The sequence below is a fragment of the Harpia harpyja genome, chromosome 8 (assembly GCF_026419915.1).
Source record: "Harpia harpyja isolate bHarHar1 chromosome 8, bHarHar1 primary haplotype, whole genome shotgun sequence".
Taxonomy (NCBI): Eukaryota; Metazoa; Chordata; class Aves; order Accipitriformes; family Accipitridae; genus Harpia; species Harpia harpyja.
In genome coordinates, this window is record NC_068947.1 from 1748585 (window position 1) to 1764704 (window position 16120).

Here is a 16120-nt window from a genome sequence, read left to right on the forward strand (position 1 = left end):
AATGTTGATGATAGACTTGGAATTGAAAGCAGTCACAGTTCCCTCTAACCCGTCTCCCTGGAAGACTGAAAAATGTGTTGTGGCTTCAGCCCATTAGACAATCTGGGGAGGAGCAATCTAACAGGTAGATTAAAAAAGAGGGGAGAAGCCTACTGATGTCAAATCTTGAGAGAGTGCGTGGTATTTTTATGCTAGTGTCAAAGAAGAGAGGACGTTAGATACCTTATGAGTTAACAATATTTGAATGCACGAGTACAAACTAGATAAAAGATGTTCTAGAGAGGCATTAAGAATTTAAATCTCCTCTTACAGACTGTGCATCCAGTAAATTTTGAGGTGAATGATAAAAGAAGGTTCTCTCTCTAAAAAAAAAAATAGTAGTAAATTTTGGTAAAGGTGTAGAAAGAATCTTGCCTGAGAAATGCTGAGAGAACTAGGAGAGACTGGGAAGAGAGGACATGTACACAGATATTATAGAGAGAAAAAGTAAATTCTCTCTTCTTAAATTCAAAGACCGAGCTATTGCAAGTCCATTTTCTGAGTACATTTCCCATCTGCAAACTGTGCAACCTCTTGGAGGTAACAGAAGCGGTGACTTGCCAGCTTCGCATCCAGCTGCCTTTGAATCATCAGATACCGACATATAGCTGTGTTTGCTGGGATGACTTGGAGAGGAAATTGAATTCAAAACCGTGGGCTCACCCCGTATGATTTTCACGTACCACATTCTCTTCATAACACAAGGAAACAAGGTTCCTCACAAAAGTGAAAGGCAGTGACTTACAACTAATTAGCAATTCATGCAATTAGCCTAAGGAAATCCTTGTTGCAAGGTATTGTTCCCACTAGGGATTGAAGTCAAATTTTAAGAGATCCTTCTTGCGTAAGTAAAAAAGAACTACAGCTACAGAAGTTAAAATAAATTAAATGACACTTATGTACTCTTATTCTTTAGGACACCAAGACATTTACCACCTTAGGAGCAGATCGTTAGATCCAAGTAGCTGATTTTTGTCCGCATGACCTCTTGGTGGTCCAGTGGTTTAGTCGAGGTTGAACCTGTGTTCTGGGTCGAACATCTCCATTGTTCGCGTGGCTCAAAGTGTTACTTCGGGCTCGCGTGCGGCGGTTCAGGGGCTGGCGCTCTGTGGGCACGCATCTGTGGGGATGCTGCCCCGTTCCCCCTGGAGCAAGCCTACTTCGTGCCAAATCGGGGGGCAAGAGGGTGCGTGGGCACAGGCGGGGGATGTGAGACCACTCTGCAGCTCCCGAAGGGCACACGCGGGTAGCTCCAGAGGTGACCCGTCGCTGAGTCTTCACGCTTTCCTCTAACGCGTGGTGGAGTAGGCAATGTCGCTCAACAAAGGCAAGATCCTCAATTAAATGACCGACTGGTTTGCTTTAATTAGGTAGGGCCAAAAAATAGTTAATGTGCTCATATTCTAATGGCAGTAATTTCTTTTGAAAAGCAAATGAATGCCCTCTTTCTTTCAGAGATGGCAGTGTGGGTGTTCATGTGGAGAGACTGCTGAATCACCTTGTCCAAAGATGGTGTGTCTTAACGGCAATAAACTTATTCAGATGTTAGCTTTTTAGATATCACTGATATGTTTAAGAAATGGTATTCTGTGGAGACAGAGATGTATAGCTTCAGCTTATATTCAAGCAAGAAATATTTAAATATTTGTTTACTCCAAGCAATTTGAGTTTCAAGTGCTATATAAAAGCATTTTGATTGTCACTCACAATATTAGGTTTAGTAGTAAACTAATCTGTGTTATTCAACTAAATGCATAAAGTGTATCTAAAGTAAAAAGGTCTTATGGAAAACTGATGATGAACTTTTAAGAAGAAATTACCTACTTCAACTTGTTTACTTCTTCTAAATGGAGTTGCAAAGCGTGTCTGGGAAAAAAATGTCTCTTCTGTAATTTTCTGCCCTAGAATTGCAGGTGTGTTGAAACAATTATTTTAAAGACTATCTTTCTTAATTTTGTTTTCTTTTTTCCTGTGAATTCGTTCACAGAAATATTTGGTTTCTGTGGAATAAGCAGCATAAAACCACAGGAATAATGTGCTGGGTTTTGCTCATTAAAATGTTGATGGTTCTGAAGTATTCATGAATATAGAAAAACGCTTCATATTTCTGCCACTTCATTTCTCGGTATGTTTTTGCCAGGTTACCTTTTGCTCACTAAGTGATGTAATAAATAAATATTTCAATAATAATAATAATTATAAAAATTTATTAATATAAACTGTAAGTAAATACCACCAGAAAATAATACCAACAGAAGTAGATGGCAATAGCAAATATTAACTTAAGAAGAACATGTTTTAAAATACAGTGGGCCTGAATATGAAAGAATAAGCCATAGGTGTGGTGCTCGCTTCAAAATTGGAAAGTAGTATGCTCTTGCTAGTTTATATTTAGAATCTTTATATTGATTTAACTTGAGATGATAAAACGTATGGAAAACTGGTCAGCTTAAAAAGGTATCAGTTCTGCTTATTTGGGGAGTTATAAGTTAATCGTTGTGAAAGTCTGAATGGAGCTTTAAAATCTTTGAAGAATAATTCATTGATTCCATCCAGCTGTTCAATGCTGTATATGATGGAAATATCTAGTTCAGATTAATCCATGTGAAGCAGTAGAGTATTAAGTGAGAGCAAAGCAAGAAGGGCTAATTATAGAAAGTAGAAGCTGGGCTCCAGTCAGATTAATAATAAGTTTTAACTGTATTTTCTTTTTAGTTTAATTCTATGATAATGTTTTCCTAAGGAATTTCACTTTCTTAAAATTACGCTGCTTTCCTGAAAAAAAAATACAGTTTTATTGAATTGGAAAACCATAGAAAGTAGAACTGCAGAGTGAAGTTACTCTTCAGAAGTTTTTGAAAAACAAATGAGCTATTTAAATTTAAAAAGAGTTTCTAAATTGAAAAAGGAAAGAACAAGTAGTGGATCAGAATGTTCTCTTTTTGCTAAGAGCCTTGCAGAAACCACAGTGATGATAATTCATCCCTGCCCACTATATTTGAATATTTGTGTTACAGAACTATAATCGACTAAAAAAGCGTTGTCAAAGGTATCATTTTTATAGTCTTATTAAAGAAAAAAAAGAAAAAGTAACCACCTTCTTCCCTTCAAGAGTCTATACCTTGCAAATTGGGCCCAGCAAACTTGACTCCAATAGAAGCCTCTCTTTCTGCATCCAAAATAAGATTTAGTTCACTGTTTAAACTTCACGTATATACAAATGGAAGTCCAGGCCCAGTTGGTTCTAAGATTGCTGGAGTTACTGATGTACTGCCTGCAGTAACAAATGTTTTGGACTAAAATTAATTGGTTAATAATTATTTGGTTTGGCTTAAGCTAACTGGTTAGACTTCACCCTGAATGCTCATGTAGCAAGTTGCTTCATCTTGGTCAGTTGTAACTAACCAAGCTTTTTTTTTTTTTTTTTTTGGCAAACAGATTAAACTTAACATTGCCAAGACATTTTCTCCTTACTTTTAGCCCTGAATGTCTGTGTGTCTTACTGGCATCTTATCCCTCATTCAGACGACGTAGGTGAGAGAGTTGATGGGGAGGCTGGTGCTTTTCTTGCCCTCAGCCCTGGGAGTGTGTTTAAGCCAGGATGCTTCAGTATTGCAAATACTTGGCAAGATAGATTTAAGCTTGGTCACTAGCCTGGGTAAAATTAAGGACAGGAGCAAACCCAAGTCTGTCTGCATGACCAGAAATGCTTGGTGACCCTAGAGCTGCCCGAATCGAACAGGTAACAGATGGACGGTTTGAGGAAAGGCCACGGCTTGTGGAGCCCTCTGAAGCTGTAGCCGTGTCCCTGCCTGCTTCCAGTCTGCCGCAGCAGGCAGACCTTTTCCCAGCACAGACTGAAGTAGCCACAGAGAATCGGAACAGACACAAATCTAATTTAGTCACCTTTAGGTCCTCATCCCCCTGGCGGAAAGAAGGAGCGACTGTGGAAAATCTGTTAGATATTGGTAGACTACAGTCCAAAAATACAGGTAGAAACTAAGTATTATCTTTCATCCTTCATGCTCTGGGGCATAAACTAGTTGCCTACTGAGTGAAAGAAAATGTTTCCCCTTGAATTTCTACCAAACAACTAGATGCTGTGCAGTGATATTTTTCATCCTCCTCTGAATCATTTAGCTTTGTACATAAAGACTGTGGTGCAGCTTCAATCTGCAATTATAAGTTTGTCACTGAATAGAGAGGAGAATTTATTACTAAAGTGCAGCGTTGAGTTCTGCAAGAGAGAACTGAAGTCATCGCTGTAAGGCTTATAGAGAGAACAGGGACTGTGAGATAAAAGGAGGAAATGTAATCATCTGTTGATTTCTCTCAGTTAATCTTCTATAACTTGCTTTTTTTTTTTGGCCTGGCCAAATCCTTTTCCTTTGTTCTGATACCTTGCACACTGAAAGCTGAGTGCAGCTTGAGAAAGGCCGAGCATTTTTAATGCCTGCTGATTTTTGTAGGAGCAATTGGATGCTCATCTTTCTGTGTGTCTTACTGTAGCTAGTACTGCATTGCAGCAGGGAATCAACAGTTACAAAAGATAAAGGATCCTGATCTCATTAACAATGTTTTCATGAACAGAAATGTAGTTCTACAAAGTAACAAAAGGTAACTACCATTTGAGAGAAAAGGTGAGTTGTACTGTCATCTGATTTTACTGAAACTAAAACACACGTCTACGATACAGCTTGTGCTGAATAGTTGTGCTGAAAAATAATGTGTTCATAAATTCTTAGGAACAAAATGAGTAGCAAAAGTGCACTGTTTGTATGCTTTTCTTCCACTCAAATTAATTGAGTAGCCTACATGCAAAATATTGTGTCAGTCCATTACTTTCCATCAAATAAAATAATAATTTTAAAACTTTTTATAAATAAATAGTAATAATAATAAAAATGAAATAATAGCCCCCCTGTATTTCTCGCACCTACATAATTTGTCAAATTGGCTTTGCATCTGCCAAGGTGAAAGCTCCAGTGAAGTCTGGGGAGCTTACGGAAAATTCAGTCAAGCTGGAAGTGAAGTAACGTCGGACATAACTAGGTTTAGGTAGGGTTGTTGCTTGAATGAGTATGGAATGAACCTAATGGGCCACAGTGTGACCTGTTTAGGAAGAGGAGCGTAGAGAAGTCAAAGATGGTTTACTTGGGAACTTTCTAAATACAACAGCATGTTGCCTCTTAATTTAAGTTTGTTCCTGTGCCATGTGGCAGCATCTTTGCCATGGAAGGTCCTGATCCACTGAATAGGTCCAAGGTCTTTTTCCATAAAGAGGCCTAATGGGGAGGAAGCATGCTCCTGGTGAAAAGGCTGTTTTGTCTGTATGCTGATTTATGCTGATTGGTATATTAAAAAGCCTTGGCCAATGAAGTCAACAGCAGTAATCTGGGCAGGAACTGGACGGTAACTACGTTCAGAGCCACTGGTTAAACTCTGTTGTAAACTGACATGGCTGTACCCTATGGATGTGTTCCAGAGCCATGCAAGCTCCCAGATGCTCCTGGGGCTGAATTTCCCTCCTCTTCCTCCTCCTCCCATCCTCCACAGACACACGCACACACACACCAAAAACCCCAATCCACAAACCATGAACGAGATGTTTCTGAGAGTAAAAGCAAGGAAAAATGCATGATTTTGCCTGTGTCAGCCTCTGGACGTGTTTCCAGTGAGAGCCCGTGTACCCTCTCTGCAGTGGGGAGGGGGTGCCTGCTGTGTACGAGTGAGCCCCTTGCTGTCCTGGCTGTGGGCAAGCACAGAGTTCATGAAAATTTGCCTTTCACGCAAGCCCAATAGACACTTGATCGTACTTACAGTCCAACCCTTTAACCAAGGAGTATTTAACCAAAATTATTTAAATGTATAATAGTTAAGGGAAGCTTCTAAGTTTCCATAAGTATTCTAACAGAAACAGGCTGCTTATACTTTCAGAAGAAAACTAAAGGAGTTCTTAGATATTTTCTCGTAGCAGCTGAAAGTTTTGGATGGTTGGGCAGAATCCAGGCCCATCTTCTAAAACAATTGCTTTTTGTTACCAAAGTCTTGAAATTATGCTGGAACAGGAAAACTGAACTAAAATGCATAGTATTCTGAAACTAGATTAGGAGTTTAATTAAAAACAAATTAGCTAGTCATTCCTTGGAAGTCCAAGCTATGTGAATATGCTGGTTTGCTATGTAATAGCAGTGAGTGTTAAATTCAAAATCCTCCTACAGCAAACATCCTTTCCCCTGCAAAGTTCTCATAAGCAAAGCAAAACATGTTTTAATGAAATGAGTTTGCTGGACAGAACTATTCCATAATTACTAAGCAGACGATATTGTGATTAGGTTTCATTATCCGGAGTGACTGTTTCTTGAGAAACTCTCATAAAGGGTGCAGTTAGTTCATGGCATGTTGTCTTACTGAATCACTCAGGTCCGCTAGCGCTCTAATAGAAGAAAAAGAGCTAATTCTGTTGGTCAGAAACTGAGAGAAATATTTCAAGAGCTTTTGTTTTCACTTTTCTGTACCTTCTGTTTTCTTTTGCTGGTTCCAGTCACCTCTGATACTAATATATGGTAATAAACCTGATAACATTTAATGGAGCTTTAAAAGTTCTTTGTCTTCAACTTTCGTCTTTGCCCTGGAGAGATCTGGGTGCTCATGAAGTGGAAAAGATTTTGTAATAACGCAGCAGAGTTTTGCCCCTAAGTACCATTTTTCTAGGAAGACAGTTATGTATGCATCCCCGCATGCTGAATGAGTGTTTACGTTTTGGAAAGGTCATTGAATTTGAAGCCTTAATCTGAAAGAGCATCCTCTAATCGTAGGGTCTTCTCTAGGGACTTTGCTGCCGCTCATTTATTGCGCTTAGAATGGGCACGTTAACGTTCTGTTGGATGGCAGTATGAATCTCTAAGATGGAAAGAAAGCTGCAAGACCCAAGAGACAATCATCTTTTAGAAATGCATAGAAGCATATGGCAGATTTTTTTATTGTAGTAACTTGGTGATTTTGGCATTCCGTATTCCCAGAGCTCCTCTTGGGGAATATTCACACCACTTTGTTTCAGGATTACCACCAATATAACCATACTGGAATGCTGATCTCCATAGGCTTAGTGTATAGAGTGTCTGTACCCCTCTCACGGAGAGACAGAGGGAGAGCGGCTGCTCCAGGGAGCTATTTAATGCATCTCAGCTTAGGTTTCTGTTCCATGCCACATCCTGGACTTGCCTCACTCCTCCCTTTTCCCCATCATCCGTCAAGGCAGCCGAGGACTTTTTTTAATGAGGAGCCACGTCTGTGACCTTGAAATGGCATACTTCGTGTTAGGTGGTAGGAGAACTCCTTTTCTGTGTGTTTTGGCATCTCTCTGCAATGCAACAGAAAAAAATCATACATTAATTCATTGTAAATAGAAGTTTCTCTGAACCTGCTAAGGACCCCATAAATATAGTAGTTTTAGAAGAGATTAATAGGAAGAATAGGTGGGTGAATACAAGTCTAAAGATATATGAAAAATTCGGTTTTCATCACCAGAGAATGATTTATAATGTAGGTCTCTTCACTTTGCGTGTGGAGAGCTGAGTGTTCTGTAGTTTTCTAACAGTAATTTTTCAGTAATTGTCAGTGCAGTTACAAGAGAGGTGAAAATATGAATAACATGCCAGCATTGTATTAAATATCCCAATCAAACAGGAAATCTAAGCTTTCATTTTTATTATGGAATTTTATATCATTTTTACCTTTTAAAAATGTCAGTTCAAAGCAACGTTCTTGTATCCAAAAAGCTGTAAAGAACTAATTTTGCAATAAAGTTCACTTTTTCACTTTTTTACTTATTCCTAATTCAGGTAAAGCACAAAACATTCTTAACCCCATTTTATATATTTCTTGGCTTCCTTTTTTCAGTAATGATTCTGCATCATGAAATGCAGATAAAGTGGAAGGGGGGGGGGTGTCTATGCTTGAAGGTAATACTATCTCTGGAAGAAAGTCATGTTGGTAATAAAAATTTTGTTACATTTTACATTTGATTCTGATTTGTTTATTTATTCTGAAACGTTATTGTTCAATAAAATAAGGCATTTATGTACAAACCTAAACTTCCAACTGTTTGTAAATAATTTAAAGATGAGAAGATCCCAGTGTAATGCTCTGTAACAGGATTGAGCTTTCACTGTCACTGGATATTTTTTTTTTGCTTTTATCACTTAAGTTTTTTTACTTTCCTTTTTACATAAGATATTTGTAGTTTGGCATTTGGATTCAAAACGGTGATTTGGCAAGGTGGTTATATCCAGTTTTATATTATTTTTGCATAGCATTGTTGTAGAAATTTTTTACTTTAAGAAGTATGCTTTGCAATCTTGGAAGAGTGGTTGGTGCAGCAGTCATGTGCAGTTGTGTTTCAGTCGTTTGAGGAGACTGGTTAGTTTTCATCTTTTGAGTTTAAGAGCAGTTAAGCTGGTTCTTAATTGGTTTTGGAGGTACCTACAGTTTTGGGACCAGAAGAATGTCCTAATCCCTGAATTTGCTGACAAAACACGTGTTTGGAAACCTGAACTGGGAAATCAGTTTTAGTTGCTGAAAGGAGACTTCACAGAAAACACTGAAACTCTCAAAAATCACTTGCTGAGAGAGAATGATAGGAAAAAATTGCAGCTTCCCTGCTTCTGAGAAGAGGGTGTTCAGGGAGTGAGAGATGAGGAGATACACAGTACCCGTTTGACAGTCTCAGCCTTTTTGGAAGCTTTTTTATTTCTGTCTTGGTGTGAAGAGGCTGCCAAGGATAACAGGTTTAAGAATTAGCCCGTCGTGAAGCGGTTATTTATTGTAATCTTCATGCCTGCAATAGTAAATCATGCTTGGCAGCAGTAGAACATGAGAAACGCAGTCCAAAGTCAATTAGCTTGTTTTATTAGTATAGGATAAACTTCAGAGTTAATGGGAGTTACCCATCATCGTTAAGAGTCTCATTTTCATCTGTGCCGAACATCTGCACATTCAGTGGAAATTAGTGAGGTTTGGGGACGCTTAATGCCTTCGCAGAGAGCGGGGTGGGAGCTCACCACGCGCTGCCTGCGCGCCCGAGCACCGCTCGGGGCAGGGCACCGAACCCCCGGAGGGCACGGGAGCAGCTCCTCCAGCCCCTCTCTCTACTCGGATGCAAAGGCATTTGCTTCTTGTTCTTCCCTGCTCCGACACTGTGTCAGTTCGGGGTCATCACAGAAAACGGATTTTGGATCGTGCTGCTGACTGAGGCCTTTTTCCCCTCCTCCTTCATTCCCTCTGCCTTGTAGATTCAGCTGTGTGATTTAATATGTACTTTAAAAACACAATGGTTTAAATTGTAGGTTGATATGCAAATAGCAATGGTATGCTTATTGTGACATTTCTTTTTCTTTTTTTTTTTTTTCTTTCCTAGTGTAAAACTCTCTCTGGCGTCTGTGATCACATTATCTCGCTCTCTTCTGATCCGCTGGTTTCCCAGTCTGCCCACCTTGAAGTGATCCAGCTTACAAACATCAAGCCAAGTGAAGGGCTGGTAAGAAGTACGCAGTTAATCAAACCCATCATCCAGGATGAGAAAGTGATTTTTTTCTAAAATAAGTTTTATATATGGAAAGCAATGGGACGTTTTTAGCCTTTTCTATTTTAAAGTCTGAAAATAGTTTGATTTCTCATGCTAGTTTGGTTTCTCATACGGCTGGGCCAACAGGAAAGTATTTTGTAAGGCTGACCGATGTACGCGAAGAGTTTAGTGAACAAGGAGAAATGAGCGAGAAGTTCTTGCCATTTATACCATCTTCTGAAAAATGGTTCAGGTTGTTCTAGGATCTTGAAGTCTGAAGGGATTTAAATTACTAAGATCAACTCAACCAAGAAGTTTGCGTGGGCTTATGCACAAAACCTGTCAAATTCTGGAATATGCTTCATAGTATCTCTGGGATATAAAGCCATTTTCTAAGTTATTCAAGGGCTCTACAGCACTGCTGAGAAGTAGCTTATTGAATTTTATTGCAAGAACTCTGCATGCTTGATCAGGTCCTTGTAAAGGCTCAGTGCAGCCATCCAGTGTTTGTTGTTCAAGAGTTGACCATTGATCTTTTGTTTAGTCAAGTATCCGACACCCACTGCATGCAAAAAACCAACACTGATAACAATTACAGCTGTAGGACTATACATCACTAGTAATATCTTTTCCCACAATCCCTGGAGGTAGTGGAGGGTGATCAGAACACAGTTAACCATTTTTTTGCCTAATGAAATAGCTTTTGCAACTTCTGCCCAAGTTTATTCTCATTCCATTCTCTTGAATAAGAAGGACGACTGCTGTACTCTTTGCAGCAGGTTTTTGAAGTTGTTTGAATGGTGTAGTTTTGGAGAGTATTTTGGTTTGTGGGTTGGTTGTTGTTGGGGTTTGGGGTTTGGTTTGGTTTTTTGACAAATTTGGTACGCCAAGGTATTTAGGGCAATTATACACTAAATTAATTTTCCATTCTTTTGGAAAATCACAATTAAAATATGAGAAGAACCCCATTTGGATGAGTAAATATTGTCCTATCCTTTTTTTTAGTCTGCTATTTGTTTTCCCTTCCTCCACTGGCTTTCTTTTTTCTCTGAATCCTTTTCAAACTAGTCCTCCAGGATTTCAACTTTTCATGGATTCTCTCCTCCCTCTCTTTCTCCTGTAATTTTAACTCTTCCACCAGCTTGCTACAGTCAACCTTTTGAAATCCTATCTTCTATTGTAATGAAAAAATCTTCTTCCCCTTTCTCTCGATCACCTTTTTTGGAGTTCTGTCCATTTTTATCTGAACTTTTATTTCTTTTCCTTTCTGTCTTGTGACTGTTGGGTTTTTTTCCTCATTTAAGTCTTTGTGTAGGGTTAATCCCCAGTGACAGAAAAATGTTGAGTGGTATTTTTGTAAATAAGAATGTATTTCATGGGTCTGTTCCTGCTGGGTAGCTGATGAGATAGAGAATCTCTTCCCCTTCTGTGCCTCTGTTCTACACCCTGTGTCTGTCTTGTGTGTTTAAACTGGAAGCTCTTGAGGCAGGGCTTTTTCTTTTAATATGTGTTTGTGAACCAACTGAACAGGGTCTTGATGCTGACTGAGGACTACTGTGTCATTGTCATAAAAATAATTACATGTATTTTTAAAAAATGGAAGGTACCAACTGTGCAGGATAGAAGCCTTAGAAGGATACAATGCTATTCTGATATGGTTATATTTTTTCCCCTTCATCCTTGCCTGCATGCCACTATTTTGTTGTCTCTGTATTGTGCTGTCTCGTCTAGATTGTGAGCTCTCCAGAGCAGGAACCAAGGACAATATATTTGCGCCAGAAGGGTGAATATCATACCTTTCAGTTTGTTACAGTGCCAATCGTACTAACAGATCATCTTTGTCAGGTTGCTCTTGGTGCTTTATATGAAAGCTTTGCTTTTGGGTTGTTGGGCTTTGGTTTGGTTGGTTGGTTTTTAAACTAATATCTTTCAATTAAGACACAGTGAATGCGTATCAGTACCTCCCCATTGAGTGCTATGTGTGTCAGTTTAAGAATTGATGGTGGAGCTTGGAGTCGTGAATATCCTCTGCACATCAGGAGCGCTTGGATGAATGTGAAGCTTGATAACTTCTGGACCTTCTCCCAGGATTTGTGCAACGATGGAGGTGGAAAAATGGATTATTGTCAACTTTATTCTAGATTTTTGTCCCACATGACAGTTCTGTGCTGGCTCTACTGACCACTAAATAAAATATTCTATAAAGATGGAAAGACCTCAAGCAGAAAGAAAAGGACAAGGATGGCTGCTAACTGGGAAGATTTTTTTGTCACCTAGAATAAACAAAATATATAACATGTCTCAAATTTAATATCTAAGAAGCTAAAGTAGATCAGGGAGAGTAAAAGGAAAGGAGAAGAGAAGGAAATAAAAAGTTTGGAAAATAATGCTATTTCCCTAAACTTTACTTATATATATGGAATTGAGAAAATGGTTGGAGTTTTTACAACTGAAAACCGATTAGAGCACTATCAGGATGTTTAAATCAGCACAAACAGTTCCTTCACTATGTTTGATCTTTTCTTGTGGAAACGTAAGTATCAGTCAGAAGTAAATATAAGTTGTCAGACTAATACCTTAATGCAGAAAGAACAGGTAAATGTGTTGCAGGGTTTATAATGTCTTATAGGTATTAAAACTAGCTAACACCTATCAGAAAAACAGACTAAATGATCTGGCAAGCAGAAAATGTTATTAGGGTGTGATGTGGGGAAACTCTTGTGTACTGGGTAAAGCAATGTTATGGGTGGATTTTGGTATGGCTTTTTTTTTTTTTCCTTTTTTTTTTTTTTTCCTCTATCCCTGGTCTGTTGCCCAGGTGTGGTTATGTGACTGGCTGCATACACGTGTTCTCCAGTGGGTATTGCTGTGGGAAGAGATACAGCCTGCAGTGGCTGTGAAGTAAGGATGCAAAGGGAGTTGTCAGGGTAGAAAATGATTTTAAAAGTCCTAAAATGGATTAATGTGGTCAGCTTTGCAATCACTAGCATGGTCCCATGTGTAATCACTTTTTTTTTTTTTCTTTCTTTTGAGGACTTGGAAGTTGTTTCATCTGTATCAGTAAGCAGAATTCAATTTTGTGTGTTTTTACACTACTGATGTTCTAGAAAGAGACAAAACTAACTAGCTTAGGTGGTATCTTTTACCAGGAAACAGACTTAAAAATATTACTGCTTGACTGAAAACAGTGAGTGTATTTAGCAAAGAAGCAGAATACTGTATACCTTTTGCTGGACAAAAAGAAGGCAACCAAGTTTTCCTTGGGAAGTTTTTCTTCAAGTCCCTTTCTGTTTTGTCTTTATTTTTAATATAGAACAGAATATTGGAGAACTGTGGCAAGGATTAATCTTGAATTTCAATTTTTTTCCTGTTCTTATTATCATTTTAATCCTAGTCAGTTCAGGTACTGTGATACAATTTCAAGTTGCAGCTATTCACCTAGCTTGCTAGATTCAGAAATGCAAAGGTGAATTCACCAGAACATGAGACTGATTGTTCTGGGTTCCTCTTTGCCTGCTGAAGCAAACACAAAATGAGCCTGTCATGTAAAAAATCACTTGTGAAATACAAGGCATAGATACAGCAGGGTGTGGCAGCTGATTAAAGGTGCACTGCTGACTCCCTGGCTAGAAAGTATTTTCCAGGAATCTAGTTCCTAATATTTCTCCTGTGTTATTTGGTTTAATATACTGGAGGAGCTGGGAAAAAATTATGAACAGGGCTTCGAGAACTCTTTGGGGTTAAAGAAGCTCGTGCAGCTTTGGGGGACTCCATTAAGATGGTGTCACAGTGAAAGAATAAAAATTCAATTAAGTGTATGATAAAATGGAGTTAGTATCTTCTTTTCTTTTCCATCCAGCATGGCATAAAATATGTTAAAAGTACATCAGATTCTGTTTTCATTCTTTAAAAAAAAGAGAAAGAAAAAAAAAGGCACAAGGTCTCCTTTTTAATCCTTAACTGAATAATAGTTCACACCAAGATAAAATGTAATGATTGGTTTGAAATTAGACTTCTACCCATAACTGATCAGGAAAATCTCTGATGCAATTAAGTATGAGTTACCCAAACTTTAATCTAGGCATACATTTATTCTTGATTACTAGGGTGGTTACCTTATGGTTATTTTAGTCACGTTAACTGAATTATCATTCCTTTTATTTGACCTGACTGATTCTTGTAAATTCATAGGGACCATGGCATTATCTTTGGATACCTAAGATGTGTATCTGCCAATTTGTTTCGGTACAAATAGAGAGCACACACACTAATCTCCCCTGTATTTTTGATCGCTAAAAGTACTGTTGATATTGTGCAGCCACAAGGAGGCAGAGGGGAAGACTTGTAAACGTCTGTGATATTCTTATTTCCATTCCCAATCAAACAATATAAGCAAGAAACATCCTCTTCTCTGTGCCTTTTCCCATATATTGCCCACTTAAAAAAAAAAAAAAAAAAAAAAGGAGTGGAGGAATGTCAGTGAAAGGGTAGCTCATCTTTCTGTTGCAAAATGGTAACTCTCCCCATTTAAAAGCTGCTTTGTAAACAGAATTATGTTGGCTCTTGCAAAATTAATGTGCCGTGGTACTAGTGTAACATTAACTTTGTACATGTGGAATAAATATAATCTGGGGGGTTTTTTTGCAGCTCCCCTCTTCCCTCTCTTTCCTAAAGTTTGCAAAATCTCGATTTTAGCCTTTAAAGAAAATTCTGAAGTTCTTTCTCCTCTTTTGCTTTCTTAAAGTCTTTTAAATTTGTAGAAAAGACTAGATTGGATGTGAATTGCACTCCACCACGATAGCATACTTGGATGACTTTACTATCCTTCAGAATAATGCTTCACACAAAACTAAACACTGTGTAACCATTAAGTGTGAGACTTTATCCTCGGCTTTCACCCTGATGTTTTCAGTTGAAAGCAGTAACTTGCTGTCAATAAAAACAAAGACGTGACTTTCTTCAGAAATTGCTCTGTGTGGGGACCTGACTCATAGTTCCTGTCACCATGAAGTCACTGTGATTTCAGCTCACCATGTCGCAGGGTGAATGGTCAGGTCACTTAGATTTTTGGTGGTTTGAGGGTAGGTATGAGTACCAAATAACAGATACCAACATATCTCAGCCTCTTGTGTGACTCATTACCCTGTCTGTAAAATGCGTGTATATTAGTGTTTCCCTACCTCACAGGGGTGTTGTGAGGATAAATGTATAAGAAATTGCCATTCTATATTTGAGATAACAGAGTTAAGCAGGAAACTACATGCATGGAGCCAATCAGTGGAAAAATTGCTGAAGATGCATAGAGGTGTTAGGAGTTGAAGGATGATGCTAGGGGCTTCTATCTGTGTAGTAACGAGCAGATTCTTGCTTTGTTCTCTTCTAGCTGTGGCAGCCCAACATGACAACTGGATTTGATGCTGTTACTGCTATGTATTGTGCAGAGCAAAATAGGAGTGGAGTTTTGAGACCCCTCTCCTCAGAAATTCATAAAGTCCTTTTTTTTTTTTTTTTTTTTACTGAGGATATCCACTTAACAAAGTGGCAGATACTTGCTTGTTCCCACTACCAAAATGTCTGTGAGTTCTGGTCCCAAATTAGATTAGTCCAACCTGATATGTCGTCTTTGCCTTTACCATATTTAGTCACTTGTGAGTGCACTCTGTTCCTCAGCTAGGAACAGACTTCTTTGTGGCACTGGTTAAAAGGAGAAAAAGTAGGTTATGGAGAGAATGTTTACTCAAGCGCTCAGTATTTACCTGCTTTCTGTGAACTGGTCAGGGAAAGGAGATTCCTCAGAAGTTGTTGAATGCTCGGTGTATGCCAATTATCTCTCCTTTTTCCTTCTCTCATTGTCTCAGTGGATGCTGTTAGACTGTTTGAATTATGACTTGATGAAAAAACAGATTTGAGACAGTGTCTCAGACTACCCACGCAGGAACTTCTGACTGTCCATAACCTATCCCTCCTATTCCATATTTTTTTGAAAGAACTGGGATAGCTAACAAAGTTGATGTTTAAGTTTTCATAATAGAGTTTTATAGCTGAACTGTTCACTGAGATGAGTGAGGCTATCAGAAAGTCTTAGAGCCATTTTGCAGGCACACTTCAGAGCGTTGGTTATCAGTTTGAACGTTATGGTTGCAGCATTGCCTACCAGAGACTCCAGATCTTTTAAAGATTTCTGTAGCTTCCAAAGCAAAATGGAAGTATTGATCAGCCTAAGGCAATTTGTAATTCTGGGGTTTTTTGTAATCAGGTGGTGTTACATTTGTAGTTGAAGGAGTGTATTAAAAAAACTGGGGAGTACTTATGGAGATGACTGTGGTAAAAGTTTTCATTTGCTATTGTAAATTAGGACCAGAATCATTTGGGCTGGTGTTCTTGAAGTGTATCAAAAAGCACTTTCCTATCCAGAGACAAATTCCTCATGGCATTTATTAAAAGTCCACAAATCTTAAAAAAAAAAAAGAAAAAAGAAAAGAAAGAAAAAAAGGCTTTTCTTTTAGAGATATGCAA

General features: G+C 38.5%; 1 protein-coding gene across 7 annotated transcripts in view; it reads left to right on the forward strand.

Moving 5' to 3' along the window:
• CNKSR2 (connector enhancer of kinase suppressor of Ras 2) overlaps window positions 1-16120 on the forward strand; it is a 216179-nt gene that overhangs the window by 77792 nt on the left and 122267 nt on the right. For all 7 annotated transcript variants that reach the window (XM_052793909.1, XM_052793910.1, XM_052793911.1 and 4 more), the window contains exon 6: window positions 9458-9577. In XM_052793909.1, the coding sequence (XP_052649869.1) occupies window positions 9458-9577 (120 nt within the window). The remainder of the gene's footprint in view (window positions 1-9457; window positions 9578-16120) is intronic.